General features: G+C 41.5%; 1 protein-coding gene across 2 annotated transcripts; it reads left to right on the top strand.

Moving 5' to 3' along the window:
- Positions 1–1,848: 1,848 nt before the first annotated feature.
- EGLN3 (egl-9 family hypoxia inducible factor 3) lies at positions 1,849–23,407 on the top strand (the record flags this gene model as incomplete). Of its 2 annotated transcripts, none has more annotated exons than XM_084239569.1 (5): positions 1,849–1,923; positions 18,880–18,999; positions 20,362–20,498; positions 22,500–22,573; positions 23,376–23,407. In XM_084239569.1, the coding sequence occupies 5 exons, from the start codon at positions 1,849–1,851 to the stop codon at positions 23,405–23,407; spliced, it is 438 nt and encodes a 145-aa protein (XP_084095695.1). The 2 variants fall into 2 exon arrangements, with proteins under 2 accessions (XP_084095695.1, XP_084095694.1); XM_084239568.1 differs by having other exon boundaries at positions 1,849–2,205.
- Positions 23,408–24,296: the final 889 nt, after the last annotated feature.

Here is a 24,296-nt window from a genome sequence, read left to right as displayed (position 1 = left end):
CCAGACCCGCTAGAATCCCATGTAGAGGCTGTCCTCCCTCAGGGTCAGATAACAGGTTCTCAGTCATCCTTAGGTACCTACTATGTGCTAGATGCTGGGAGTGCAAGCGTAAGGGGCTCCTGTCATCATGGAGCTGCTGTAAGAATTTAGACTACAGCAACTTCAGTCCTGGCCAATTAAGCCAGTTGGTGCTTATGCTACTCAATCTTGGTAGCATTTTGGTCGAGAACCTCCTCTCGATGTTATTAGAAGTTTCATCAAAGTGTCTTACTGATGTCTCATCCTGAACGTTCCTCAGGTTGTGACGACCACATGTCTCTGCTGTGTTTCCTCCTGCAGCAGTGGGTGACATTCCTGTTCTACTCGGTTCTTGGCCAGGACTTTTCTCCATTTCTTTCATATTTCTCTCCACAAGTCTCCCCTCCCCCCTCCCTTCCCCTCTCCCCTCCCCTCCCCTCCCCCCCATGCAGAGAGGAGAGGACTATGGGAAGGAGAATAAAGGTGAACAAGCTGTAGAGGATTTTGTGCAAAATAAACAATACCTGTAAAACCTGTATTCTCTTGCTTAACTTAAGTGAAGAACTCTAGTGCAGACTAATGCAAAAATTAAATATGGCTATGGCTTTGTGTGTGATAGTGAACTTTCCTCACCTCCCCCTCTACCCGGATTCTGATGTCTGGTGTTGGGTAAGAAAACAAAAATTTAAAAGAAATCAGCTGACCTTTGAGAACTAAACACGTGATGCTCAACCCTCCTTGTCAGTGCAACTTTTTGTAGGGAAAAGTGAGGCCAGAGACCTAGAATATAGTCTTATTTTTTGCAAGACGAACCTATATTGACTAATGTGTAATTAATTTTGAAGGCAGACTTTCAGAACATCATATTTTAGTAAGATGCTTGAAAGATAAGTGTATGAAAACATCCAGCAAAACAAAATACAGTATTTTCGCCGATCAGCTATGGCCCAGCATTTCTTTATTGTGCGTATTCCACCTCACTGAGCACATAGTAAGGGTTATGGGAATGTTCGTTAATTTTTGTTAAAACTGAATTTCTCCCACTCTACCTGTGGCTTGAACCTCTTGACCTGGGTCAAAAACAGCAGAGGAAATGGAAACGAGAAATTGCATTCGGTAAGCTAGGAGATCACTGTTTAATATAAGTGTGTGTGTGTTTGTGTGTGTGTTCCTGGATTTATTATTTTATTCAAAAGCCCAGAATGTGACAGTAAACTGTGCTGTTAATTCCATTTACATTTTTAGAATTGGGATCCAGGTTTTCAAGTTTGTTATGGACTTTTACGCAAATCGAGATGCAAATGCAAGCATTCTAAAAATTCCATCTGTTCTCCAGCCCCTCCCCTGGTCACAATCCACTGAGGCTCGAGCCTGCAGGCCCAGCTACGATGCCGAGAGGTAAGCCCAGAGCGGGCGGCAGACGGGAGGGCAGGGCCGTGGTGGAGGCGGTCCCAGGGCGGAGCCTGGGCGGGGCCCGTGACGCGCCGAGCCGACCGGGTCTCGGGCTGGACCTCAGCCTCTCCCCGCCGGGGCCGCCGCCGCGCCAGTGGTGGCTCCGCATCTCCAAAGCGGGCCTCCCGACTCCTCGCTGGGTCAGTCCGGCGTTGGGTCGTGGAGCTCCGCACCACTTGCGCTGCCCCCTGAACTGGATCCGTCTTCCCCAGAGTTGCAAATAACTTTCCCTACTTCCCTGCGCCGCGGCGCTGCGGACCGTGGCCGCCGCAGGTAGCTGAAGCCGGGGCCAAACTCCCAGCAGCGCGGCGCGCGCGCGTAGTTCGCTCCCTCTCCGGTTGCGCGCTGGGGGTCCCCGAGCTCGGCTCTGCGGGCGCGATGCCCCTGGGACACATCATGAGGTTGGATCTGGAGAAAATCGCCCTGGAGTACATCGTGCCCTGTCTGCACGAGGTCGGCTTCTGCTACCTGGACAACTTCCTGGGCGAGGTGGTGGGCGACTGCGTCCTGGAGCGCGTCAAGCAACTGCACTGCAACGGGGCCCTGCGGGACGGCCAGCTGGCCGGGCCGCGCGCCGGAGTCTCCAAGCGGCACCTGCGGGGCGACCAGATCACGTGGATCGGGGGCAACGAGGAAGGCTGCGAGGCCATCAGCTTTCTCCTCTCCCTCATCGACAGGCTGGTCCTGTACTGCGGGAGTCGGCTGGGCAAATACTACGTCAAGGAGAGGTCCAAGGTAGGACGCTCCCCGACGCCCTGCTGCTGCTTGGGCTCGCGGGAACCGTGGACTTTCAGAGTCCCTTGTCTGTCGCCCTCGCAGGGTTGAAAGTGAGCTTTAGTTTTTAACCGAGCTCAGCCTGGTCTCCCTCCTCTGCCCCCCACCCCCCTCCTCTGAGCGAGTATCCATGCTGAGGGCCTCAGGTGTGTAACTATAATGACCTTTGTTAACTTTGAGATAATGGCTCTGGTGGGTGGTACATGCGGGACGACACGCTGGATTTTGGATCTGTTTTTAAGACTTGGAGGCTCAGAAGTCCAAACGGGCCATAGCTTCTTAGAAATGTTTTGTATGAGCTGAGACACTGCAGATGAATGTGTGATCTTAAATGTCTAAAGTCCCCTAATATTGCCCTCCATTTGTGTTTGGAAGGGATTCCTAAAAAACGCATGCTTAAAATATTCTGGAGACAGTTGGGATTTTGCAACTGGGGCAGTTGGTTTGTGGAGTTTGGCAGGTGTGGGAAGAGTTTGACCTGTGAAGGGGTAATTCTACTCTTCATTTTCCAGTGCTGTCCTTGGTTGGTGCACCCAGGACACTGTTAGGCCATCTACTACTCCACTGTGAAATTTCTTTCTTGGTGCTGAGCTCTACCTTCCCTCTTCTAAGTAGCAGTTGATGGGGAAAGCCACTCAAAACAACAAATTAAGAGATCTGGAGAGAGTCATCAAGGACCTTTGAAAAGCAACCAGGTTTTTTGTTCAGATTGACAGAAGTAATTCCCTGGGTGGTGATTTATCGTGAAAACATTTTGCAGGCAAATTGGTAGAAATATGGGTGTAGTACCCTAGTGTCAGTACTTATTATTGGCTAGTCTAGTTACACAGTCTTTCTACAAATTATAATCCAGCTAGTTCTACTGGCAATGCTGAGAGATTTGCATGAAACTATAGAAAACTTTTACTTGAACAATGAGGCAAAGCATGCTGGCTTCTCTGCGAAGGAAGGCGAACACTCACCTGTGACCATTCTTGAACAATACATGTAGTGTTTCTCAATTTAAGATTGATCCTGTGATAAAACTTATCACTGTTGTCACCTTTGTCTATCCCATAAGCTGAGAACAACACTCTTAATAAAGGGCAAGAGGTGAAGACTAGAAATGTGTAGAAATGAAGGTGGGTGAGTGGTTTGGGTGAGAAATAGATTACTGTATACATTTTAAGTCAGGAGGTCATAAGTAGAATATTTGAAAGCATCCTTACTCGTCAGACACAAATAAAGTAAATCATTAATCATACACTAATAAATAAATCTTACAAGATTTATTTTTTAAATTTTGCTGTTTTTTTTTTTTAGATTTTCCTTTAATTTAGGGAAAATTCAGAGTTAGCTGGATTCTGTAGAAGATTGACGTTAACGTGTTTCTTTACTCTTCCATCATTTTGGTGGTGGATTAGAATGCCATTTGTCTTGATTAGTTTTGTTTTTGCAGTAAATGACCTTGCCTGCTGGAGGTGGGGGTAGGGAAGGGGGGAAGGGTTAGCCTCAGACTTGCAGAGGGACTTGTAGCTTCAACTTGGAAGAGCAGATGGCCTCTTATCAGTGGTTTGAAAGTGTGTTTTAAACTTAGGTGTTAGGAATTTCTCCCCTAGCATTCTAGGGACAGAATTTGTCCCAGGGATGTCAGAATTGATAAGTAGAAAGAGTCATTAACCTATTAGAAAGTTAAGTAATTTTATTTAACTTTGTCTTCAGGGACAGTGGTAGGATTTTAGGCACGATTAGAGAAATTGAATGTAAAGCGCTATGTATACATCTCGATAAGGAGGAGGGGATATGATTCTTTAGTTATGGGTTATCTTCTGGGCAGGACGAATAACTTCTCAGCTAACCCTATGAGAAGGAGATTGTGAATTGGAAAAGAAAATTCACTTCTATCCACTGAAGAGACATCTTCTTATACCTACATTCTAGCTTTCCTTTGACTGTTTTGGCATAAAGCTCTTCATTCCTGCCTTTTAGAAAAATCACTTCTAGATTGAGATGATCTCTGGCCAACTAAAACCAAATGCAAACCAGGCTTGAGCAATCAATTATTAGAGTAAAAAAAAGTTGGATTTGCTGGTGTAAGGACGTTTCCTTAGTAATGTCTTGTGACTTCCAGTCTCTTGAAGATCATTTTTAAAGCATTGTAGAACCATTCTATTTCTACTTGATTTATATTAGTTTCACTTTAATTTAACCTTTTTTATTTCTCTTCCTTCAACTAAATTTTGCCTTACACTCTGTGCTGCTTCCCAAAGTGGTGCTATAGACCCAGTTTTCTGCTGCATCTTCAGGCAGGTTTTCAGTAAAATCTAAACCTTTAAAAGGTAGAATTTGTACATTTGCTTTTAAAATTCATTAGTAGCTTATTATTATGGAAATTTTCAAGAATGTAAATGGTGAGAGACCTATATATGAGCCTCCCTCATTCATTTTCAATAATTGCCAACAATTATGTATATTTTAGATCCATTGTTTTTAGGTACTTTAAATTTCTTAGGATTATGCTTATTAATGCATTTCCCTAATTAACACCCCCCCTTACACTTTTAAGCTCATCAACTAATTTAATAATGCCCTTTATCTCAATGAAGCAATAGCAAAGTCTTTGGGAATAAAATGTGCTCGACCTAAAATTGAAATTGAGAAAGAGTATGGAAAGACATTAAAGGGTTCCCCCTCTCTGCCAAAGAAGTTGTAAAGGGTCAGAATTTATTTAACTCCACTTTGTTGGAGAAAAATCTCAGGGTGCTGAAGACCCTTTGGAGACAGTGTTGCTTACAGTGTACTATAGCAGTATGGCGCCCCCTAACTTCAAGTATGATCATTGCTTTCAGGCTATTAGAAGATTTATCTGCGACTCCTCTTAGGAGAATTTAGACCCTATCCAAGATAAATATTGGTCATAATTTGGTCCTTTTGTTTTGGCTGCCTAAATCCTTGAAAATGGCTGTTTTCCAGAAAACATGTAATATATAGAACCAAAAGTCCTTCTGCTTGAAGCATCTCACTGTAGAGTCACTAGGAAGTAGGGAATGATAACAGCTACCTTTTTTATTGAGCAGTTTGCTCTGTTTGGCACTGTGCTAAGCACTTTATAAACCCTTAATCTTACTTAGTCTTCAGAATGACAGTTTTCAGCAGAGTGATTAAATTATTTACCCAAAGTTGCAAAGTCATTGGTAAGAAGCAATTTATCATAGGGGTTAGGGGCTTAGAGTTGGTATTACTAACCTTACGGCCGTAGGTAAGTTGCTTAGCTTTCAGCATGTGAAACATGAGGCGTAATAATGCCTTAAAGCTTTTTGGGTAAGGGGCATTTAATAACATAATATACATAAAATTCCTAGCAACATTCTGAAGCTTCGTCAATGTGATAAGGCTCTATGTGGAGATTTGGGCTTCTAACTCTGATCTGTCTGAGTTTGTGGTCTTGATTATTATGCCCCTATGCTTTGGAGTTTTCTCTTCTTGAGGGACACTGTGCAGGGGCTGGGGACCCAAAGGTGAATAGACATATAACTTAGTTTACATATACCTGTAGGGTCTTCTGGTTCACACCTGATTAATTCTAAAAAACTTAACTTCCCCACCAAATCAAACATTAAAAGTAGGTCAGCTTTCTTCTTTCTTGAAGAAGAAGATGGAATGCTGTGCAGTTTTCCTTCTATTATTTACAGAAAATGTATTTGTTAACAAATATTGTTAGGATCCCTGACTGGAGTAGTTCTGGATGTTGGGGTTTTGGGGGTTGCATTGTGAGCTGACAGTTCAGTTCTTCCCTGAAGACAATGGAGAGGAATGATGACATAGCAGTAAGTTATGCATCAAAGAATATGTGTTGCAAAGTGATCTTTTTCCCTTTGCTGTTTAGCAATAACAGTCCCCCTCCCCTTCCCCCCCCGCCCCCCCCCCCCACATCCCATGCATGCGCTGTCAGGCATATCCATCACTCAGGGGAGCTTATCATAGTTGCACGTTACTCTAAGCAAAACACGGACAGTGTATTTTGAAGATCATAGTCTCTCTCAGACCCAAGTGCAGGAAATGCAGTCAGGGCTCACAGAAGGCTGGAGCCAGAAGCTGGAACCAGAAAGTCCTTGACATCCTGGTCAACTGATGTGTTCATTCTTTTCTCTGGAGCTTTATCGCCTTCACCAATGCTTCTCCTCTTGTGCTCTTTATTTCTCCCCCTCTACTCTCAGCCCAGCTTTTGCTGCTTTTATAATGTATATGGCTCAAGATAGCTGCCCCACTTCAGCCTTAGTTGGAGATAACAGAGACTTGAACATTTCTTCGGAATCCCTGTTTTCATCCCTTGGGAGAAAGTCTGATGGCCTCACATTGGCTGAGGGGATCTATGTAGAATCTTAGGTCACACATATGGTTGTGAGGACCCAGAAGAGGGGCCTTAGAGCACTGAGTTTGAGGCTAGCCCCCATCAGTGGTGTCTCTGCAATTAAAAATGTGAGAATGAGATAGTTTGGGGGGGATGAATTTGAAACACTGGAAAATATTTCTGTAAGGATATGAGGGATTCTTATAAAAGGTTCTATTTAAAAGGTATTTAAAAATAACTTAGCTCCTGGAGGAAGGAAATTAATCCAAGAAAATAATTTACAGAGTACAGAATCAGTGACAGTGAAGCAGTTCTCTCCACTGGGTGAGCTTTTCATGATGTCCTTTGTCTATTTTATTGAATGGCAGGTGGGAACGACGAGGATGGTAGAAGTGAATTTGTGTGACTTACTTCATCATATATTTTGTTCCATTTGGGCCACTGGCCAGTCTACCACAAACTTATCTGCTTGCAGTGAATCAGGAAGTCAGGGTATCAATTTAATTTATTCATTCACAAATCATTAAATACCTTATACTGTGGTAGATGTGTGTGTGTGAATGAGGGGAGGGAGGTGGAAAGTGATTATAAAACCACCTGAAGAAGTAAACTGAAAGCTGAGTGGTGTGAAATAATTGCCAACTTTGCTTTCTCTTTTTTCTGGTTAAATACCTATTTTTACACTGATTAGTCATTTTTTGTTCCTTTGGTTTTCAATAATTTTTTTTTATTTACTTAAAATGTGGCTAAAATAACCCACCAAAACTCTACAGGACTTTCTTCAGTGATGCAGATCTTTAGATCTGAAGAGACAAGAGAAGTCACATCTGTCCAGTCCCACAATCATGTAGCAGTTGTTTTTATATTTGCAAAGATGAGGTACTGAGCAAGACTTTGAGAAGAATTGGGTGGTTCTTGGGCCCCAGAGAAAGTGCTTTACCAGAGGGGAATCTGCTGGCTGGAGGTGTTCCAGGGATTAGGTAGGCAGACTGAGAGATGGTTGGCAGATCAGTTCAGCTTCTTTGGCATTTATTTGGGGATTTTGACTGTAATTCTGAGTTAGAATTGATCAACACTCTGATACAGAATCATGTAACCTCTCTGTGCTTCAACTTTTGGACATCATGATTATTTCCCTTACTGACCTTTGACTCAGGCAAAATTTAAAAATTCTTTCCTGATTCCTGACTCTGGCTAGGGAGATTTCTAATTTCTTAATAACAAGTAGCCTTGCATGTTCCAACTCCATTTTGAAAACACCATGGAAGGAGGAAGGCTCAGCTGAAGCTTCAAGGTAGGATGGGGTTTAACCCCTATGAGCAGCACCTCTGAGGAGCATCTGTAAGCACCCCAGCAGGGGCACTTAGGATAAAGCTCAAGGCCCATTGCCCAGGGCCACCTTTGCTCCATTTGACAAGACCTCTGCTTTTGACTCACCTTTGTGCCTGGGAGTCAATTTGAGTGACATTTGACCTGTGTCTGTAGATTAGCATTATGGAGATGGCTACTAAAACTTTGTTAATTATTATGGCAAAGGACTTTAAAATTACTTTATAGCAGCATTTTGTAGCTAATTTTAACTAATTTTAACTAATACTGCTCTAAGAGATGGGTGTCATTTTTCTACGGTGTTTGTCAAATGCACTGCTTCTGACAGTAATGATAGTTCAGATATGTTTTGCCCGGCAACTGTCAGGGGTGCCCAGCAGGCAGCTGAATCCAGAGACACTAGAATTGTAAATGCGACAGACAAATCACTTTATGATGCCAGACTAAGGAATTTGACTTTGGCAGATTGCCAGGAACTGTTGCTCCAGCTCAGAATCAGAGCTATCTGTGTGTTTGCCAAGCAAGATTAGTTAGCTTGGTTCATTATATATAAAATTTTGACCCTGTTTCCTTTGATTATTTTAATCTTAAACCAGTATGGCACTTACCTTAATTGTGGGTCTTCTTTGCATAGTGAGTTGTGGATGAGTTCCTGTTCTTGTTTTTGGTGAGCTGGTAGTGACTCACTGTGATATTTTTCATCCCCCGACCCAACCCACTCTCAGCCTTACAGCCCATGGGTTTCCAGTTGTATAATGCGGGCTTTCAGATCTTGTGTTGGAATCATTCAGTAACTATTTACTGAGTGTCCTACATGTTCGGTATATTGTTAATAATACCTCCTTAGTAAGTCAGGGCAATTTTGTTTCTTCAGGAGATCCAATGATCTCCATTTCTCAAGTTCTGGAGTAAATGTACTTGTATTAAGTATTATTTTTTCTTCTAAAATGAAGCCAAAAAATGATTACCATATAAAAACAATCCCCAGATACAATCAGTCATATTGTAGTCTTGATTATCTGCTAGAGAGAAGAGAACAAAATGGAAAAACTCAATTCCAGCTGTCAATGATGTCTGTGTTTGGTTCTTCTCAGGGGACTTGAAGTTGTTTTGAAGCGTTAGGATAACACTGTTCAGTTTGAGCATTGTGTGGAAGTGGGTAAGAGACACTGCTGTACACAGTTGGAACATCTCTTGGAGCCTGATCTGTTTTCTAGACACACAGAACACAGATTCTGCCAGTTCCCCTCCTATTTCTCTTCATCGCTCTAGTCAAACTGGAGGAACTATCATGCAGAAATCCACACAAAATTGACAGTGAGGTTTTTTTTTTTTGTTATTTTTTGTTTCGTTTTGGATGGTTTCTTATTCATACTGTTTTACAGGTTAATTTGAGTGGTTGGAATGGCAGAGCAAAACCTTTTAAAAACAATATTGAGTATTCAGGCAGGAACTTCAACTTATTGGTCAATATTTGGCCAGTTTTGTGCCATTGTGACTTTTTGGTTGCTTCAATTATTGGTCAATATTTGGCCAGTTTTGTGTCATTGTGACTTTTTGGTTGCTTTTTAGATTCACTTTGGATTCTCAAGTTTTGTCTTTCTATTGTTATTATTAAAATTGGTTTGGCTTTCATAGTAGAAATCCTTGAGGAAAGAAGTATCTTAAAGTGACTTACTTTGGCCATAAATCACCTGCCTTCAGTTCTCATTCTCCCTGTAATCCATTTTAATGTTCTTTTGCCAGAGTGTAAGCAATCCAAAATCCAACACTAATCATGCCGTCTCCATGCTTAAAAAAAGCCCACCCCTGCTCCCTCCCCATTGTCTACTGTACACCCAGTGAACTTCTTAGTGTGCCATTTAAGACCCTCCTCATCCGACCCCACCTGACCCCACCTGACTCCACCTGACCCCATCTGACCCCATCTGACCCCATCTGACCGTTCCACACTTAATCTTCCACTGACCACCTTCCTGCCCTCCTGGGCCCTGAAATGCTAGAAAGCGGATTTGCCAGGCATAATGAGCTTCCCCATTGTCTTCTGCTTTTCAGAATCCGTCTTAGTGCCTTCTCCTTGAAGTCTTCCCTTCTGCTCCCAGGAACTCTGTGGGTGGCTCATTCCAGGCTGCCCCACCACATTTATTTATTGGACTGCCCTCTATTTACTTAAAAGTTCCTTGAAGACATAGACTATTAAACTTAATACATATGTTTTGTGCATCAAACAACCCTTTATATTTCATAGGTGCTTGTTGACTAAATTTCATCTTCAAAAGGACTTTGATTTCAGAGGATGTCAAAACGTCAAAAAAAAACCCTATAAATATTTTGTTGGGGGAAAAGATTTTGTTTCATGGTCCCTAATTTGATGCCAAAGAATGAAATTATTTTATTAGATTAACGTGCTAGGAGGGATCATCTCAAAGGAGGAGTTTTGGCCTTGTTAGGTTTTCTTCTCAACTCTGAAATTCTCTGCTTTACCCCAGAAAGTGCTTGAGTCTCATCCCATCCTGTGTCCTGGCAATTCACACATCCAGATCTGGTGCAGAGAAGCAGGGGGAGGCCTGGGTTATCAGGCTAGAACGGGTTGGGAGGGTAGAGGTGTGAGCTCTCTTCCCTGCTCAACCACTCCTCCCTTGTGAGTGGTTTTTTAGATCTCAATTTTCACTTCTTTATTAACAAAGTTGCAATTTATTTTTATATTTTAACTTTAAGTCAGCTCCTTTTCTGAGGCACTAGGATGGACATTTTCCATTTATTTCATTTCATTGTGATCGTGGGTAAATCAGTGCTCATCTCACTTTCCTCCTCTAGAGCACCAGTGCAATAGTAAATACCTCCAGAAGTATAAGGAATTAAATGAAAATCGAGGTTAAATTTCCATCTGAAAGGGCAACTAGGTGCTGTCATTGTCTCTCACTGGCTTCTGGAAGAGAGCACACCCAGCACTGACTTGACAGTAATCCGCAGCAACCTGCTGAGTTACAGTTGGACTGTTTCCTGCCAGCTCTTGGAGCCACACTAGGCAAGGTCAGGCCAGACACTGCCCAAGGAATTCCTCTCATTTCCTGCTCTGCCCATTCTTCCTCCCCCAAAGACCTGGTGTACTTGATGAAATCTCCTTTACCTCTTATCCTTCAAAGTGAGGCATTGTACAGAATGCTTGGTTCTGCCACAAAAAGGCCATGGTGCCCGTAGTGTGGATGCCCATAGCGCCAACCTCACCTGGAAATTCTCTGCAGATACAAATTGTTGGGCTTCTCCTCAAATCGAGTGACTCAGAATCTCAAGTCATCTAAGAGATTCTCACACACACTAAACTTTGACAACCACTAAATAAAATTAACAAGAGGAGGCTAGCTAGGGATGGTGCTCTAGCATCCCACAGTTTATTTGCAAGAAAATCAGAGTTCAGCCAGTTGTTCAGATCTGACCTTTTCATTGTTAAGTCTGAAAACTATAAGTATTTTTAGTTTACTGCGAAATTTTAACGAGAAATCCATCACGTTACCATGTTAAATAGTCATACACAAAATTTTTCTGTCATTTGTACCAATAAACTTAATTTTCCAGAATTGGAAGCAGAATTGGAGTGAAATTTGGGACTGGGTTCGAAAAGACAATTACTCAACCTCCTTGCACCTTAGTTTTCTCATCTATAAAATGGAGATAATAGTGGTTCTTGCCACATGGGGTTATTATGAAGATTGGATGAGGTAATACGTGTGAAGCACATGGAGCAGCGTCAGGCGTGTGGTTAGCACTTCTCAGATGCTAGTTCAGTCAGTAAGTAGAGCTACTACATTTCATGAGTTCTCATTCTGACTGACTTGCTATGTGTCATTTCTTTCATGTAGCAGACATATTTTTCCAAGTGCTGAAATGCAAATGTAAATCAAGAATCTGGTTTCTACAAAGTTCCTTAATTTTTCCAGCGTAGTGGCAACATACTAATTTAATATTCTTAAAATAAACTGGGAATTGTAGGTAAAGTTTCTCCTATCTTAAGACTGTGCCTTGTTTCAAGGCATTTTTTCATGATAGGGTTTGATTGGCAACTGCATTTTTTCATATATCACCCATTACTAAAGTCTTTACCAATTGATTTCTTCAAGTGTTTTAGGATTAATTTCAAATGAGAATTTAAAGACAGACATAGTTAATTCTTTGACTGACCTGCGGTCACATTTTTCCTCCATTATGCTCAGCTACAGGTAAGGTTTTCCTTTTCTGGATAAATTTGTTTCTCTCATGAAAAGACGATAAATATTATAAGTTCCTTCCCCCTATATTGCCTTAAGGATTGCTCCTGGATTTTCAGTAGGAATAAGGTAACTTCTAGGTCCACGTGATAACCTGCAGGACTAATGGCTTCTGCTGAGAACTTGTGATCAGCATGACTCAGGGCAGATGGATGCTGCTCACCTTCCCCATAACCAGGAAATTAAATGAGACAGTATATGTGAAGCACCACCCTAAAGTACCACCTGCCTGCTTGGAACTTCAGGAAATGACAGCTGTTACTATTTGGATAAAGGCAGCAGAAAGGATATGGTTAAGTGCCTGTCTTAACGTCCTTAACTCAGGGCCTGGCTGACTTGCTGATTTCATAAGTACGAGGAAGCTTGTACTCAGAGCATTTCTCTGGTGACTGGGGTAGCGATGGGGGGAGGGCTTCCCTGTGCTGGTTCCCTCAGCGGTCTGCTTGGCGGTGTGCTTCTCGGGTGTGGGCTGGCTGCCACCCTCACGCAGCGCACGTAGCCCTGTCACTCAGCCGTCACCCAGCTGGCTGAGCGCCAGGCCACCGCGGGAAGGACTGCCTTCCCAAACCCAAACAGCCTGTATTGATATGCCGATGTTCCAGGGCCTGTTTACTGTGCCTAATTGCAGGGCTCTGCCTGAATCCCCTCCAAGGAGAAGAATTAACCACAAATCAGAAAGGAATGACAATAGTCTCTAAAATCCTGGCCTCTCAGAGTTTAGATGACTTCTTGGGGGAGGGTAATTCATTCAAGTTCATGCACGAAGCACAGACTCCCTTGAAATAGTATCTTAGAATCTTGATCTAGTATAGTTAGACTTGACAAGCCTGTGAGTAGCCTCCCTCCCCCTATAATTTTTTTTGCAGACGTGTGTGTGTGTGTGTGTGTGTGTGTGTGTGTGTGTGTGTGTGGTGTCTGGAGTGGGAGCCCAGCTTTTCAAATGTAAGAATCTCCATGCACTTGGAACAACTGTCATCACTGTTCTAAGAGAGCCAAATCGAAGCTTCCAGAGCCTTTTGTAATTATTGTTGGTGGTGGTTGAGTGTCAAGCCAGGACCATGTTCATAGTAGAGTATAGGCTGGGCACTGATAAAAGGTCTTCCTGAGGACAGGCTTTTCAGAGAAGTTGGTAATCCCTTCTACGCATGGTTCTCAGGCCTGACTAGGAAGGAGGATCCGGCAGACCCATGTCACCAGAACGGCAGAGAGTTGGTTATAATTTATTATTTTTCATTTGTGGAATTACAGAAGCTCCTGCATGACTGCAAAAGTCAGGTGTGGGGGCATGACTATGGTTGTTTTACATAGGCAGTGGGGTCGTATTCTGGATATATAGACTTGGGAGAGGAATTTTTAGTGTGGATGTAGAGCAAATGAGGGAGGCAGAAGTAGTTCTCTGTGTAGAAATAGAATGGTAGAAAACATGTTAGTGAATAACTTCATGTTTGAGAGAAGGTTTACTTACCTGACATATATTTGAATATCTGGCATTCTGAGTCTTCCAACTTGTCTAGCAGATGCAGATGCTAAAACTTTGGTATGGGGGATGTGATAGTTCATATATTGCCCACCCAAAACATTTTTTTCTTAATTTTTTCTTTACTTTGTTACATCAGTCTTTAACTGGAGAAACTAGGAGGAAGGAAGTAGCTAGGCTTACTATTAACCACCAAGACAGATGAGCAAGATGCCAAGATAACTAGTGACAGTTTGCACAAAGTTTCTACTTTTTCCTCTAAAATGCTTACATTATCTACACTAATTTCTTTATATCAATCTAAATGAAATTAGAATGAATATATAACAATCATAAAGCACTTTTTCCTGCTTGTGAGCTGTTTGTCAGGTCCAGAACTTTTCTGCTCAATTTCATATAAAGAATGGACATGGTAGCAATGTGAAGTTGGCTTACATTTTCCTGAAACTCCTGGAAAAAAGCTTTGTATAGGTGCTGCCATCTTATAAAGATGACTTGTGGATACTGGGCTGTAGGAATTTAAGTGACAATAAGTGGGTCCCACTAGGTATCTTTGAAAACCCCACACCCATTAAGGAGGAAGGTGAGGACAGGCTCAGGCAGTCATTCCAGGTTGCTTTCCATGTGCCTCTGCATTTAAGTTACTTGACTTTCCTTGCAAAAGATTTTTAGATTTTTCCTGTCCTTGTCAGAGCCAATGAAAAATAATGGAAAGTGACATTTTGGCTTAGTGTGTCTTTAGATTATTTTTAAATAACAAAACTTGCACAGATCAGAACCTCTCCAGTGTCTGTCTCACTTCAGCCTCTCATATGATGTGCCTGCAGAGAGCATTGTGCGTGCTTTGAGATTTTTTAATTATTTTTATGTTTCTTTTTAAATTCAAAAGCTTCAATTTTGGAGTTGCTGCTTGTGCCTTTGTTCCAGTTACTAACAACCCCTCACTCAGATGAATTACCAGCTGAGGCCCTGTCCTCAGCTGTGGCTCTATGAATAGAGGACAGAAAGCGTTCAACCACAGGGCTGCCCAGCCGCTGTCCGCACTCTATGCAGGAATTCCAGTATGCGCTGAACACAGGCTGCCTAGAAAAATGACCCTGGAATAGAATCTCCCCTATCCACAGATGACTAGAAATGTTGGCGGGTTTGTCACCCAGACTGTTGTCACCTGAGTATAAATTAGACCCATTTCTGGCCAGAAAACTTCAGCTATTACATTCTCCACTCTGATGAGTTGCTTGACATTTTTCTTTTCTTTTCTTTTCTTTTTTAAAGATTTATTTATTTATCTATATCTATCTATCTATCTATCTATCTATCTATCTATCTATCTATCTATCTATCTATCTATCTATCTATCTATCTATTTATACAAGCACTGGGTACAGTCAGAAGCACAGGAGGGTGAGAGAAGTCACCAGAGCCAGAGCAGGGAGCAGAACAGGCAGAAGGACCGAAGTACACTGCTGAGGGGAGCAGCGGGCGCAGCAGGAGAGGTCTGCGCACCATGTGGGACCCTCGCCGGCAGCCGGGGATTGAACCAGCACTGCAGAGGCTGTGGGCAGCTTTGCAGCCCAGTGCTTAGCCACTGCGCCACCGGGGAGGCCCAACATTTTTCTTTTTTAAATTACAGAAGGTACATGGTCTCGTGTAGTTCTGGTCAAGATTTATGTGTCTTATTCTCCATGTAGTTAGCGCCTTGTGGTGGCCAAGAGAAGGGTCCTGGGTCTCCTTGCTGTGTCTCAAGTGGATATGGGGGAGACCTGGGCAGGAGCATGGAGGGGGCGTGTGGAGTGTGAATGGCACTGACTGTGAAGGCAGGATGCTCCCAGCCTGGTGAAGAGTGATGGGGAAGGTGCCTGCTTACAGGTTGGGGGCGAATGCAGAGCAGCTCGACTTCTTAGGGGACCTCGGACAGCAACCTTAAAATATTGCCTGATGCATTTTTTTTTTTTTTTGTGGACCTGATTAAAATGTTGGGATAGAAAATATTCAGCAAGGTTTATGTATAAACTAATTGCCTACTACTCTAAATCTGAAGATTTTATATCAGTGAACCCTCATTGGAGAAGATGGCAGAGCTGTTGTTGGGCAGCACAGTACTGTACTTACAATGCATTATACTCAAAATATGGTCTGCTCAGGACCAATTACAATTCAAAACAAATCCTTACAAAGATGGCTCGTATTTCTGCTTAGCAGTTAGAGTAGACCAAAATTCCAGTTATAAGGTCCAACCAAACAGCTTTGAAGTTATGTTATTCTTGGCAAATTAAAAAAAGTGGACTTAATTGTATTGCAATGTTGCAAATAAAGTTAGCCTGGATTAATATTCTATTTGCTGTTAAGACTGATATAAAATGCCACTTTACTATAACTTGCTCAAGATCAAATTCTATTAGTGAATCTGACTCCAAAGTTATGAGCTGTGTTAAATACGTTTCTTAAAAAAAAAAAATTCTATGTTGCTGATTGTTATTTGAGAAGTGGCAAGTCTAACTGGATGGGGAAGATGTGCCCCTTACCTCCTTTGGGTCTAAAATGACCAAATGATCATCACTGCTGAGTAACCAGGGGAGGTCACTAAGCCACTTACCTTGAAATAGTTGATACATACACTCCAAGTGGGCCAAAAGCAGTCTGTTTAGGCATTGGAATGGACTTTCATTTTTCACCTTTACTTTTGGGATTGATGAAACACTTTCGGGAGTCAGCTCACCAATAACAGAACCACTCTTTCCTTTTCCACCAGTAGCAGCTACTTGGATTTGGCTGATAAAGTTGTGTATATATAAAGGTGTTTATATCTTCAAAGAATACATACACGTTTCCTGCCTGAATGTGTCCACCTAGGTGTCCAGAGCACATACCTCTTGTCTAGAGCCAGCATGGGAGTGTGGGAGTTGCTCACCCCTCTGCTCATTTACTTCTAGTTCCGAGCTATGGGAGTCTCTGGGGACCAGGGACACTGGGAGGGGTCTGGGGGGCCCACCGTAGGGTCAGAGAATGGGGTAGCAAATGCTTAGGGGAGATGTGAATTTATTTGCACACCAGAGCCTAGAACTATAGGACTATGTTGTATGTATTGCTGTATGTCACACTAACGTGTTACGAAACTTTATCAACCTCAAACATTAATCCAGACAGGAAGTTTTGGCAAATAACGAGTCTACAATAATTAAGACATCCTCCTCCTCAGTGTCAGTGTGATTCCTTGGCATGATAACCACATGGTAATTGATGTACTCCTGACCCTGTTTTTATTGTTCTTAAGCATCCTGCTCCTTTATACACTCTTAATCCCTTCCCGGGCTTGATGAGGCTTAGATGGCAACTCAGTTGAACCTATCAATTTCCGGGGTTTGTTTCTGCCCCGTGCTCAAATTGGCACAGAAATGAGTTACTGGTTATGGATGTAAGCGTTGCTTCTCAGCGCCTCCTTAACCTCCTGGTTTTAGACTGTGTGGAAGACTAGTAAATAGCAGGGAATGTACCCAAGCCAGGACCCATCTCCTATGGCTCTTGTCCAGAAAAACACTGATAAAATTGGCCAGAGTTGTTCTGACAGGCCCACTGGGGCCCACAGTGATCTCCTTCCATTGTTTCAGACTCGATGCTGTGTTCTCAGGAACCAGGAGAGAAGGTGAAGATTCACTTTAGCCGGAAAAAATTCTCTCTCTTCTTCTCTTTTAAGCAATGGATACTTTGCTGACACTTAGGGGTTTTGTCCCCTGGAATGTGTTAGCTCTTTCTTTATGGGTATGTTTTATAGATACAGCAATTTGTTTAGGATTTGCTTTGGTGAGTTTGTATCCGTTTTTTTACAATATTTGAATCTGACTCCTGAGTTAGAACTCTTCTTCTGGCATTGGAATCTTAGACTGAAGCTTAGATCATCTTGGGCCATCAGAGGCCATTTAACCCAAGCCCCCTTTTATAGAAAAGAAATGGAGGCTGGGATCACACAATTCACTGCAGAGTCAACTAAATGACAGGCATTCAGACCACTGACCATTTCTTTAGAGCTGAGCTGTTTAAGAATATATAATTATGTAGCATTGATGGAATACTTTTTCTTTTCAGGGCTTCACAGTAGAGAGAGGCTAAGATGGTAGGGAATCCAGCTTATAATTGTTTGTGGCTTAAGTGACTTTCATTATTGGCTCAGTGGTAGCTCTTTTAATCCTAATAGCTGCTTCTAGGGACGAGTAATTCCCTAGTCATTATAGGTGACTTCATTTTTCTCTTCTTTCTCAGCTAGGCTCTTCCTTTCTGGCTGCTACCAATTACCTTTCTCTAAGCCATCCTTTGCTTGGTGGTACCATCATTTGTTAAATTTTGCTTGTAGTAGCTTTAAAATCCCACCTTCTGAAGGATGTTCAAGCTCACAACCTAACATCAGCTCTGAAATGACATTGCATTGACCTTTAGATGTTCAAAGGTAGGATGTGGGGTTTACTGGCTGCCTGGAGACATAAAGTTTGAGAGATGGTGCTTAGAGTTTTAAGGTCACTCTAAGGTCAAGGTATCATTCAATCCTATTATTGTTCTAGTAGGTGGTGTGGCTCAGAGTTGTTTGTTCAATAGGCATAATACTTGAATTTCATTCCAATTCAGATTTTATGGGTCTAGAGTGGGAACCCAAACCTGCTTTTTAAAAAAGGGAGATTGAAAAAGGGGAGGCATCCCAATGATGGGTGACTGTCTAAACTGTTTTACAACTGTGGGACTGTCGTTGAACCCCTTTCCACTACACTCAGTCATCAGGTATGACTTGGCTGTTGAACTTTATTTTTTTTTAAGATTTATTTATTTGTGCTTACAAGAACCGGGGTACAGGCCAGATGTGTGGAGGGCGAGAGGATTCACCAGAGATAGAGTGGGGAGCAGAAAAGGCAGCTTGACTGAAATACACTGCTGAGGGGAGCAGCGGGCGAGACAGGAGAGGTCTGCTGCACCATATGGGTTGCTCCCTGGCCAGCTGGGGGATTGAACTCGTGCTGCAGAGGATACGGATTGCTCCATAGTGCGGTGCTTAACCCCTTGTGCCACCAGGGAGGCCCGGCTGTTGAACTTTAATGCTGAAGAGCCTAAATTGATGCATGCAATTAAGAAGCCAGTAGTCACCAATAAATGTCACATAGCACCCAAGCAGACCGTGGTACTCAACTGTTCACCAGTGGGAGAAGATTGTCTCAGCTTTGTTAACCAACTTCTGTGGCATTTCTTCACAGGCAATGGTGGCTTGCTACCCAGGAAATGGAACAGGTTATGTTCGACACGTAGACAACCCCAATGGTGACGGCCGCTGCATCACCTGCATCTACTATCTGAACAAGAATTGGGATGCCAAGGTACTTTGTGGTAATCACTGCCATGAAATAGTTACTCCCAACAGAGTGTGGAGTTAGTAGCTAGAGGAAAAGAATTTAGATGACTTAGAGGAGAGTTTGGAGTTCATAGTTTGCACAGATCAATTTTTTAATCTAATCCAGACCTGATATCACTTTCAGTGTAAGGTAAGATGTAAACTGTCCCCTTTCAGCAGCAACATTGAGTGGACTTCAAAAAATTAGCACTATAGGATATAAAACCACTCCTAATGAAGGTCCCCCATGCAGTCCTCTCTCACAAGGTGAGATGTCTTATTAATGGACTCTTGCCATGGTTTACTATGGTTTGTGAATGCTAAGGACTTTGTAGCTTATTTTTTTATTTCTGATTATACAGATGAAATCTGGCTCCATGATTACAAATATGTGCCTGAAATTGGTATGCTTTCTGAAAGTTAAAGATGATTTAGGAACCTGAGAAGTCAGATAACTTTTTAAGCTTATTTGGCTTTTGAACCTTATGCATCTCCATTTCATGTTCATTCAGGCAGATGCTTGCCATTATAAATAAAGAAAAACTCAACCTGGTAAACTAGTGAATTAGTGACAAGACTGATGTATTCTCCCTGTTTGGAATACATCCCTTAGGTGTCCTTTAAAATCTTGAAAGGTGGAGTTATAGCCAAGGGGGCTGGCAAGTCGATGATATTAAATTGCAGAATGTAAAATCATTCAACAAATATTTGAGTGCCGGCTAGTGCCAAGCATTGTGCTCTGGCAAAACACTGATGTTTGAGGCCCAAGTTCTACATGAACTGGTTACTCTAGTAGGGTACATTAGATGCACATGTCAAAAGAGATAACGGCTCAAGGAAGAGAGTAATATATGTAATAAAAGGTGTACATATAGGTGGTCTGAGAGTTCAGAAAAAAGAACGTATTACTTTTAAAAAGTTCACATAGGAGCTAGAGGAGTTCAGAAAAATAGACATACATTCTAATTGGAGGGGAAGTATGTGGAATAATTAGCCTAGTAAGCTATTAATATTATATCGAATCATATGAAATTGCTGGGGGGTTTTGGTAGGTAAATATCAGTTGTATATTGGCATTTCTGTGTGATTTGACCTAATAGTAATCCATATTGTGTCCATGGGCTTCCTGATTGTGTGGTTGTGAGACTTCATTTGGTCTAAGGTGAATAAGGAGATGCCACTAGCTAAGTCTGAAATAGAGTTTGGTATAAGGATGAAGTAAACCTGTGGGAGCCTCACCTGCTTGGAATGGAGGCTGCAAGACAACTTTGTTTCTTGATTAGGCTAAAATGTTATTGCTAGTTATGTGTGACACTAGGAAATACCTTACCTTCTTTGTGGCCCTCAGCTACATGGTGGAGTCCTACGGATATTTCCAGAAGGGAAATCATTCATAGCAGACGTGGAACCCATTTTTGATAGACTCTTGTTCTTCTGGTCAGATCGCAGAAACCCACATGAAGTGCAGCCCTCCTATGCCACCAGGTAACCGTGCCACAATTCTTTTTCAACCTCACCTTCCAGAGAATTCCCTAAACTCGTGTCCTATACCTACGGGAGACCAACCACTCCCCAAAAGTGATAAGACTATTTGGAGCTGATAAAAATTAAAGGGGAAACCTTGCATTCTGTAGTAGATAAAACCTAATGTCAGTTTGATCTACTAACAAATTATTGTCCATTAGATGAGCATATTGGATTCCAAATTTCCTAGTGTTTTTTTCTTCTCTCCTTTCTTACCCCTTAAAAAAAAAATCCAGTGTTGGTACACCCCTAGAGAATGTTGGCTATCAACATATCAGAAATTCTGTCTGGTTAACCATGGGTGAGTTTCTGAGTTGTCAGTTGCAAGCAGAGAAAGAACCTTGAGAAAAGAAAGAGGAATTTGTTTAGACTTCTCCTTTTTACCTTTTCCTGAAGATTAAAATTAGTTTGGGCTCACTCTACCCATCATGTCCCAACAACAGGAATAAAAAAAAATTATTTCTTTATCTCAAGCATGGGAAGATTTTCAGAGTAACTGTATACTTTAGAATTATTTGGATATAATTCTCCTAATATTATCAAAATTTCAGAGTCTGCCTCTCATTTCCTTTGTTTTATGGTCAAAGCTATAAACGAGGCAGTATCAGAGTGTCGAGAACTTTTATCAGGAATAACCAATGGGGAGCGGGGAGAGAACTTGGGTAAAAAGGTAATGATTAAATCTTAACAAGCTTTCTTCTTTCTCCCCCTGCCCTGTAGTGTGTCTCTGGTTTATAGTTGCTTGTAGATTTTGATTTTTACTTTACTATAATTAGTATTTTTCCTGGTCCCTTATCTAGGTTTTCTAAATTCCTGCTGTGAGGGAGGCCATCCGCTATTTTTCTTTTTCTTTCTGGCTTATTTCACTGAGCATGATCCCTTCCAGCTCCATCCATGTGCTGCAAACAAGGGGGGGTGGGAATTGTATGGGGACTATAACCAAGATGAAAATGCGCACATTGTGCAAAAATAAAAATGATGTAAAAATATGTAAAATTAAATAAAATAAAAAAACTTAACAAGCCTAATTAAGATCACATGTGTAAATTACATAAGCCTTTAAAATGTCCCGTCCCTCCTCCCTGTCAGAAATCATACATCTGAACTCGAAGCAGAGTTAGATATTAAATGCCAATTGGAATTTGCCCTAGGTAAGCCTGTAACTCATTCTACCATCGAGTCTGCTTGTGGCTTTTGGGTACAATAATTGGGCTGTCACTTGATTCCCCGATTATTCCCTAGTCCCTTGATAGCCAGTCATAGGAAAAACATTAGGAAATTATGGGAAGCCATTAAAAAACAGTAAGTACTATAAGAATGCCAGTAGCTAATAATAATAAAATGAAACTTTTTGAAAACTCAAGCATAAAATGACTCCTGTCTATCTCCTGGATGAGGTAAAATAAATTAATGGGGGCAAAGTAGAAAGCTTGAGGCTATCATTATTCCATTGTACATTTGTCATGATGTCCAAAATGAAGGAGTTTTAGATAAGTCATTCATTTAGATAAGTTATTCTTTAAAACTTCACTCAAAAGGCAACTGCTCTCTTCTCTCTCCACCAATTTGGGCCTCCCTGTCTTTAGCAGAATGACTCCTTTCTTGGCTTTTCTGTGTAGATCAAATGGACCTGTTACTTTGTTAAATCATCTGTCTCTCCTGCTAGATCTTCAGCTCCTTAAGGAAGGAGCTGAATTCATGTAGTCATTTCAGCTCCTATTACCAAGAAAAATGCCTGCTGCATACTTGGAATTCCTTACATGTTTTATTACATTTAAGTAGGATTGAAAACAGGGAAGCTGTTTTTTTAAATTAAAATTAGGATGAACATCTAATAATAAGGGAAAACTTTAATTGTTGGCTTTTAAATGTTGGCTCTAATGTGAGATTTACAGTATTTTTTTATTTGGGGGGGCATTTTCATTTTAAACCTCTTTTTAAATATCTGCTTATCTTTCACAGATATGCTATGACTGTTTGGTACTTTGATGCTGAAGAGAGGGCAGAAGCCAAAAAGAAATTCAGGAATTTAACTAGTATGTATCTGATAATTTTGTGTAACTTTTGATTAAGGATAACCCATGACATTTATACATATGTTCTATTATACTCTGTTAAGTCTCTGGTAAGGTTTAGCTTCATATATAATGTTTTCTTGAAGGACTGGTTCTGAAACCTAGTCCTTAGCTTTGTTGGAAGATAAGAAAAATTGCGAAGGACCTGGCCAGTGACTGTTCACTGATTTTGTGATGGTTTATAATAGATGGAGAATAGTTAATTTTTATCATGAATATATACCCATTAGATTTTGCTCACGATTCTGGCACATTACAAGGAAAATACAATGGAACCCAGTTATAATGTTAATTTATTGGCTTGGGACTGTGACTCTAAACTGGGTTCTTGTAATATAAACTGAATATGACTTTACACCATTCCTTGCTCTCCAACTAGAATGAAGAGGCAACATTTCCCAAAATATGTTGCATTGAAGCACTCATCTTGCTAGTCCTGGCAAACTGCTCTGCAAAAAGAAAAATCCCTGGCCCCCCTAATATGGGAAATGTTGCATTGACTCTTGAAGAGTCACAGTCCTCATTAGCATATTAAGTGAGAAAAATTAATTTAAGAAGTCCTGCCGTAAAGGTGGATGTAACATTGCCTGACTCAGGATCTATTTGGACTGTATACCTATCAAATGCCAAAGAAAAACCATTTTGCAAAGCTCTATCAAAAAGTGATTTGCTCTGTTCTGTTAGATGGGTGGCATTTGGGGTGACATAGGTGACATTAACTCATCATATCTAACTCTCTATTCTCTTTTCTATCCCAACCCAGGAAAAACTGAATCTACCCTCACTGAGGATTGACTATGCTTGGAAATCTGCAGGCTTTGTTCATTTTAGTTATGGCTCCTGAATTGTCTTTAAGAGTTGAGTTCCAAAGATGTCTTCTGTGACTCAAGCTCCCTTTTACTGCTCATGTCATTCACATCCCTGTCTTGTCTATGGTACTTTGTGTTTTCTTGCCAAGACTGCATCGATCTTCAGACACTCTCTTTGCCAGACGGATTCATTGGCTAACTCCAAAAACACCTGCAGATGATCTAGCTGTCCGGCAGTTTAACTGGTAGATTTGGTAATACTGGCTTATCCAAATGAGAGCCTGGAAGCACGGGCAAGGGAATGCATCTTACTTGCACTTTATGTACACATCCTCATTTGAAAGGAGGAGGTTTCAAAGAAATAACATGGTGACACATGCTACAGAGAGTCATCATTGAAGCCTTAACTGCAGGCAACAGAAATTTGTGTCATCCGAACAATTTCCAGATGTGTTTAATCCAGGGCTATTGGGGTTTCTGGAGAATGATCACAACCTAATGACATTATTACCTCTAGAAAGGGCTGCTGTCATAGTCATCAATTTTAAGTGTCTGGTGGGGTGGACACTCCTCTTTCCTGGTGTGCAACCTGGACGTTCTGTCTCTGCCCCATTTTATTGAAAATATGACTTTCAGATCAAAGATGATACCACCATTTATTATGCATTTTTATACTTGGAGAACCTAATTTTCCACAGGTTAAAACTAGACATTAATTATTTTGGATTGCTCTGTTGAAATGGAATTTGAATTTAAGTCAAAGGGAAGAAATATCTACTTGGTAGTTTAGAGTCAACAACCTCTGATGATGGTGTTGTAAGACCTGGGTCCACAAATATGTAATAAACATGTGTATCTTGTACAATGTGGAGGGG

This window comes from Talpa europaea, assembly GCF_964194135.1.
Source record: "Talpa europaea genome assembly, chromosome: 8".
NCBI classification, from domain to species: Eukaryota; Metazoa; Chordata; class Mammalia; order Eulipotyphla; family Talpidae; genus Talpa; species Talpa europaea.
The sequence above is the reverse complement of the archived record's forward strand: the minus strand, read 5'-3'. Positions and strand labels throughout refer to the sequence as shown.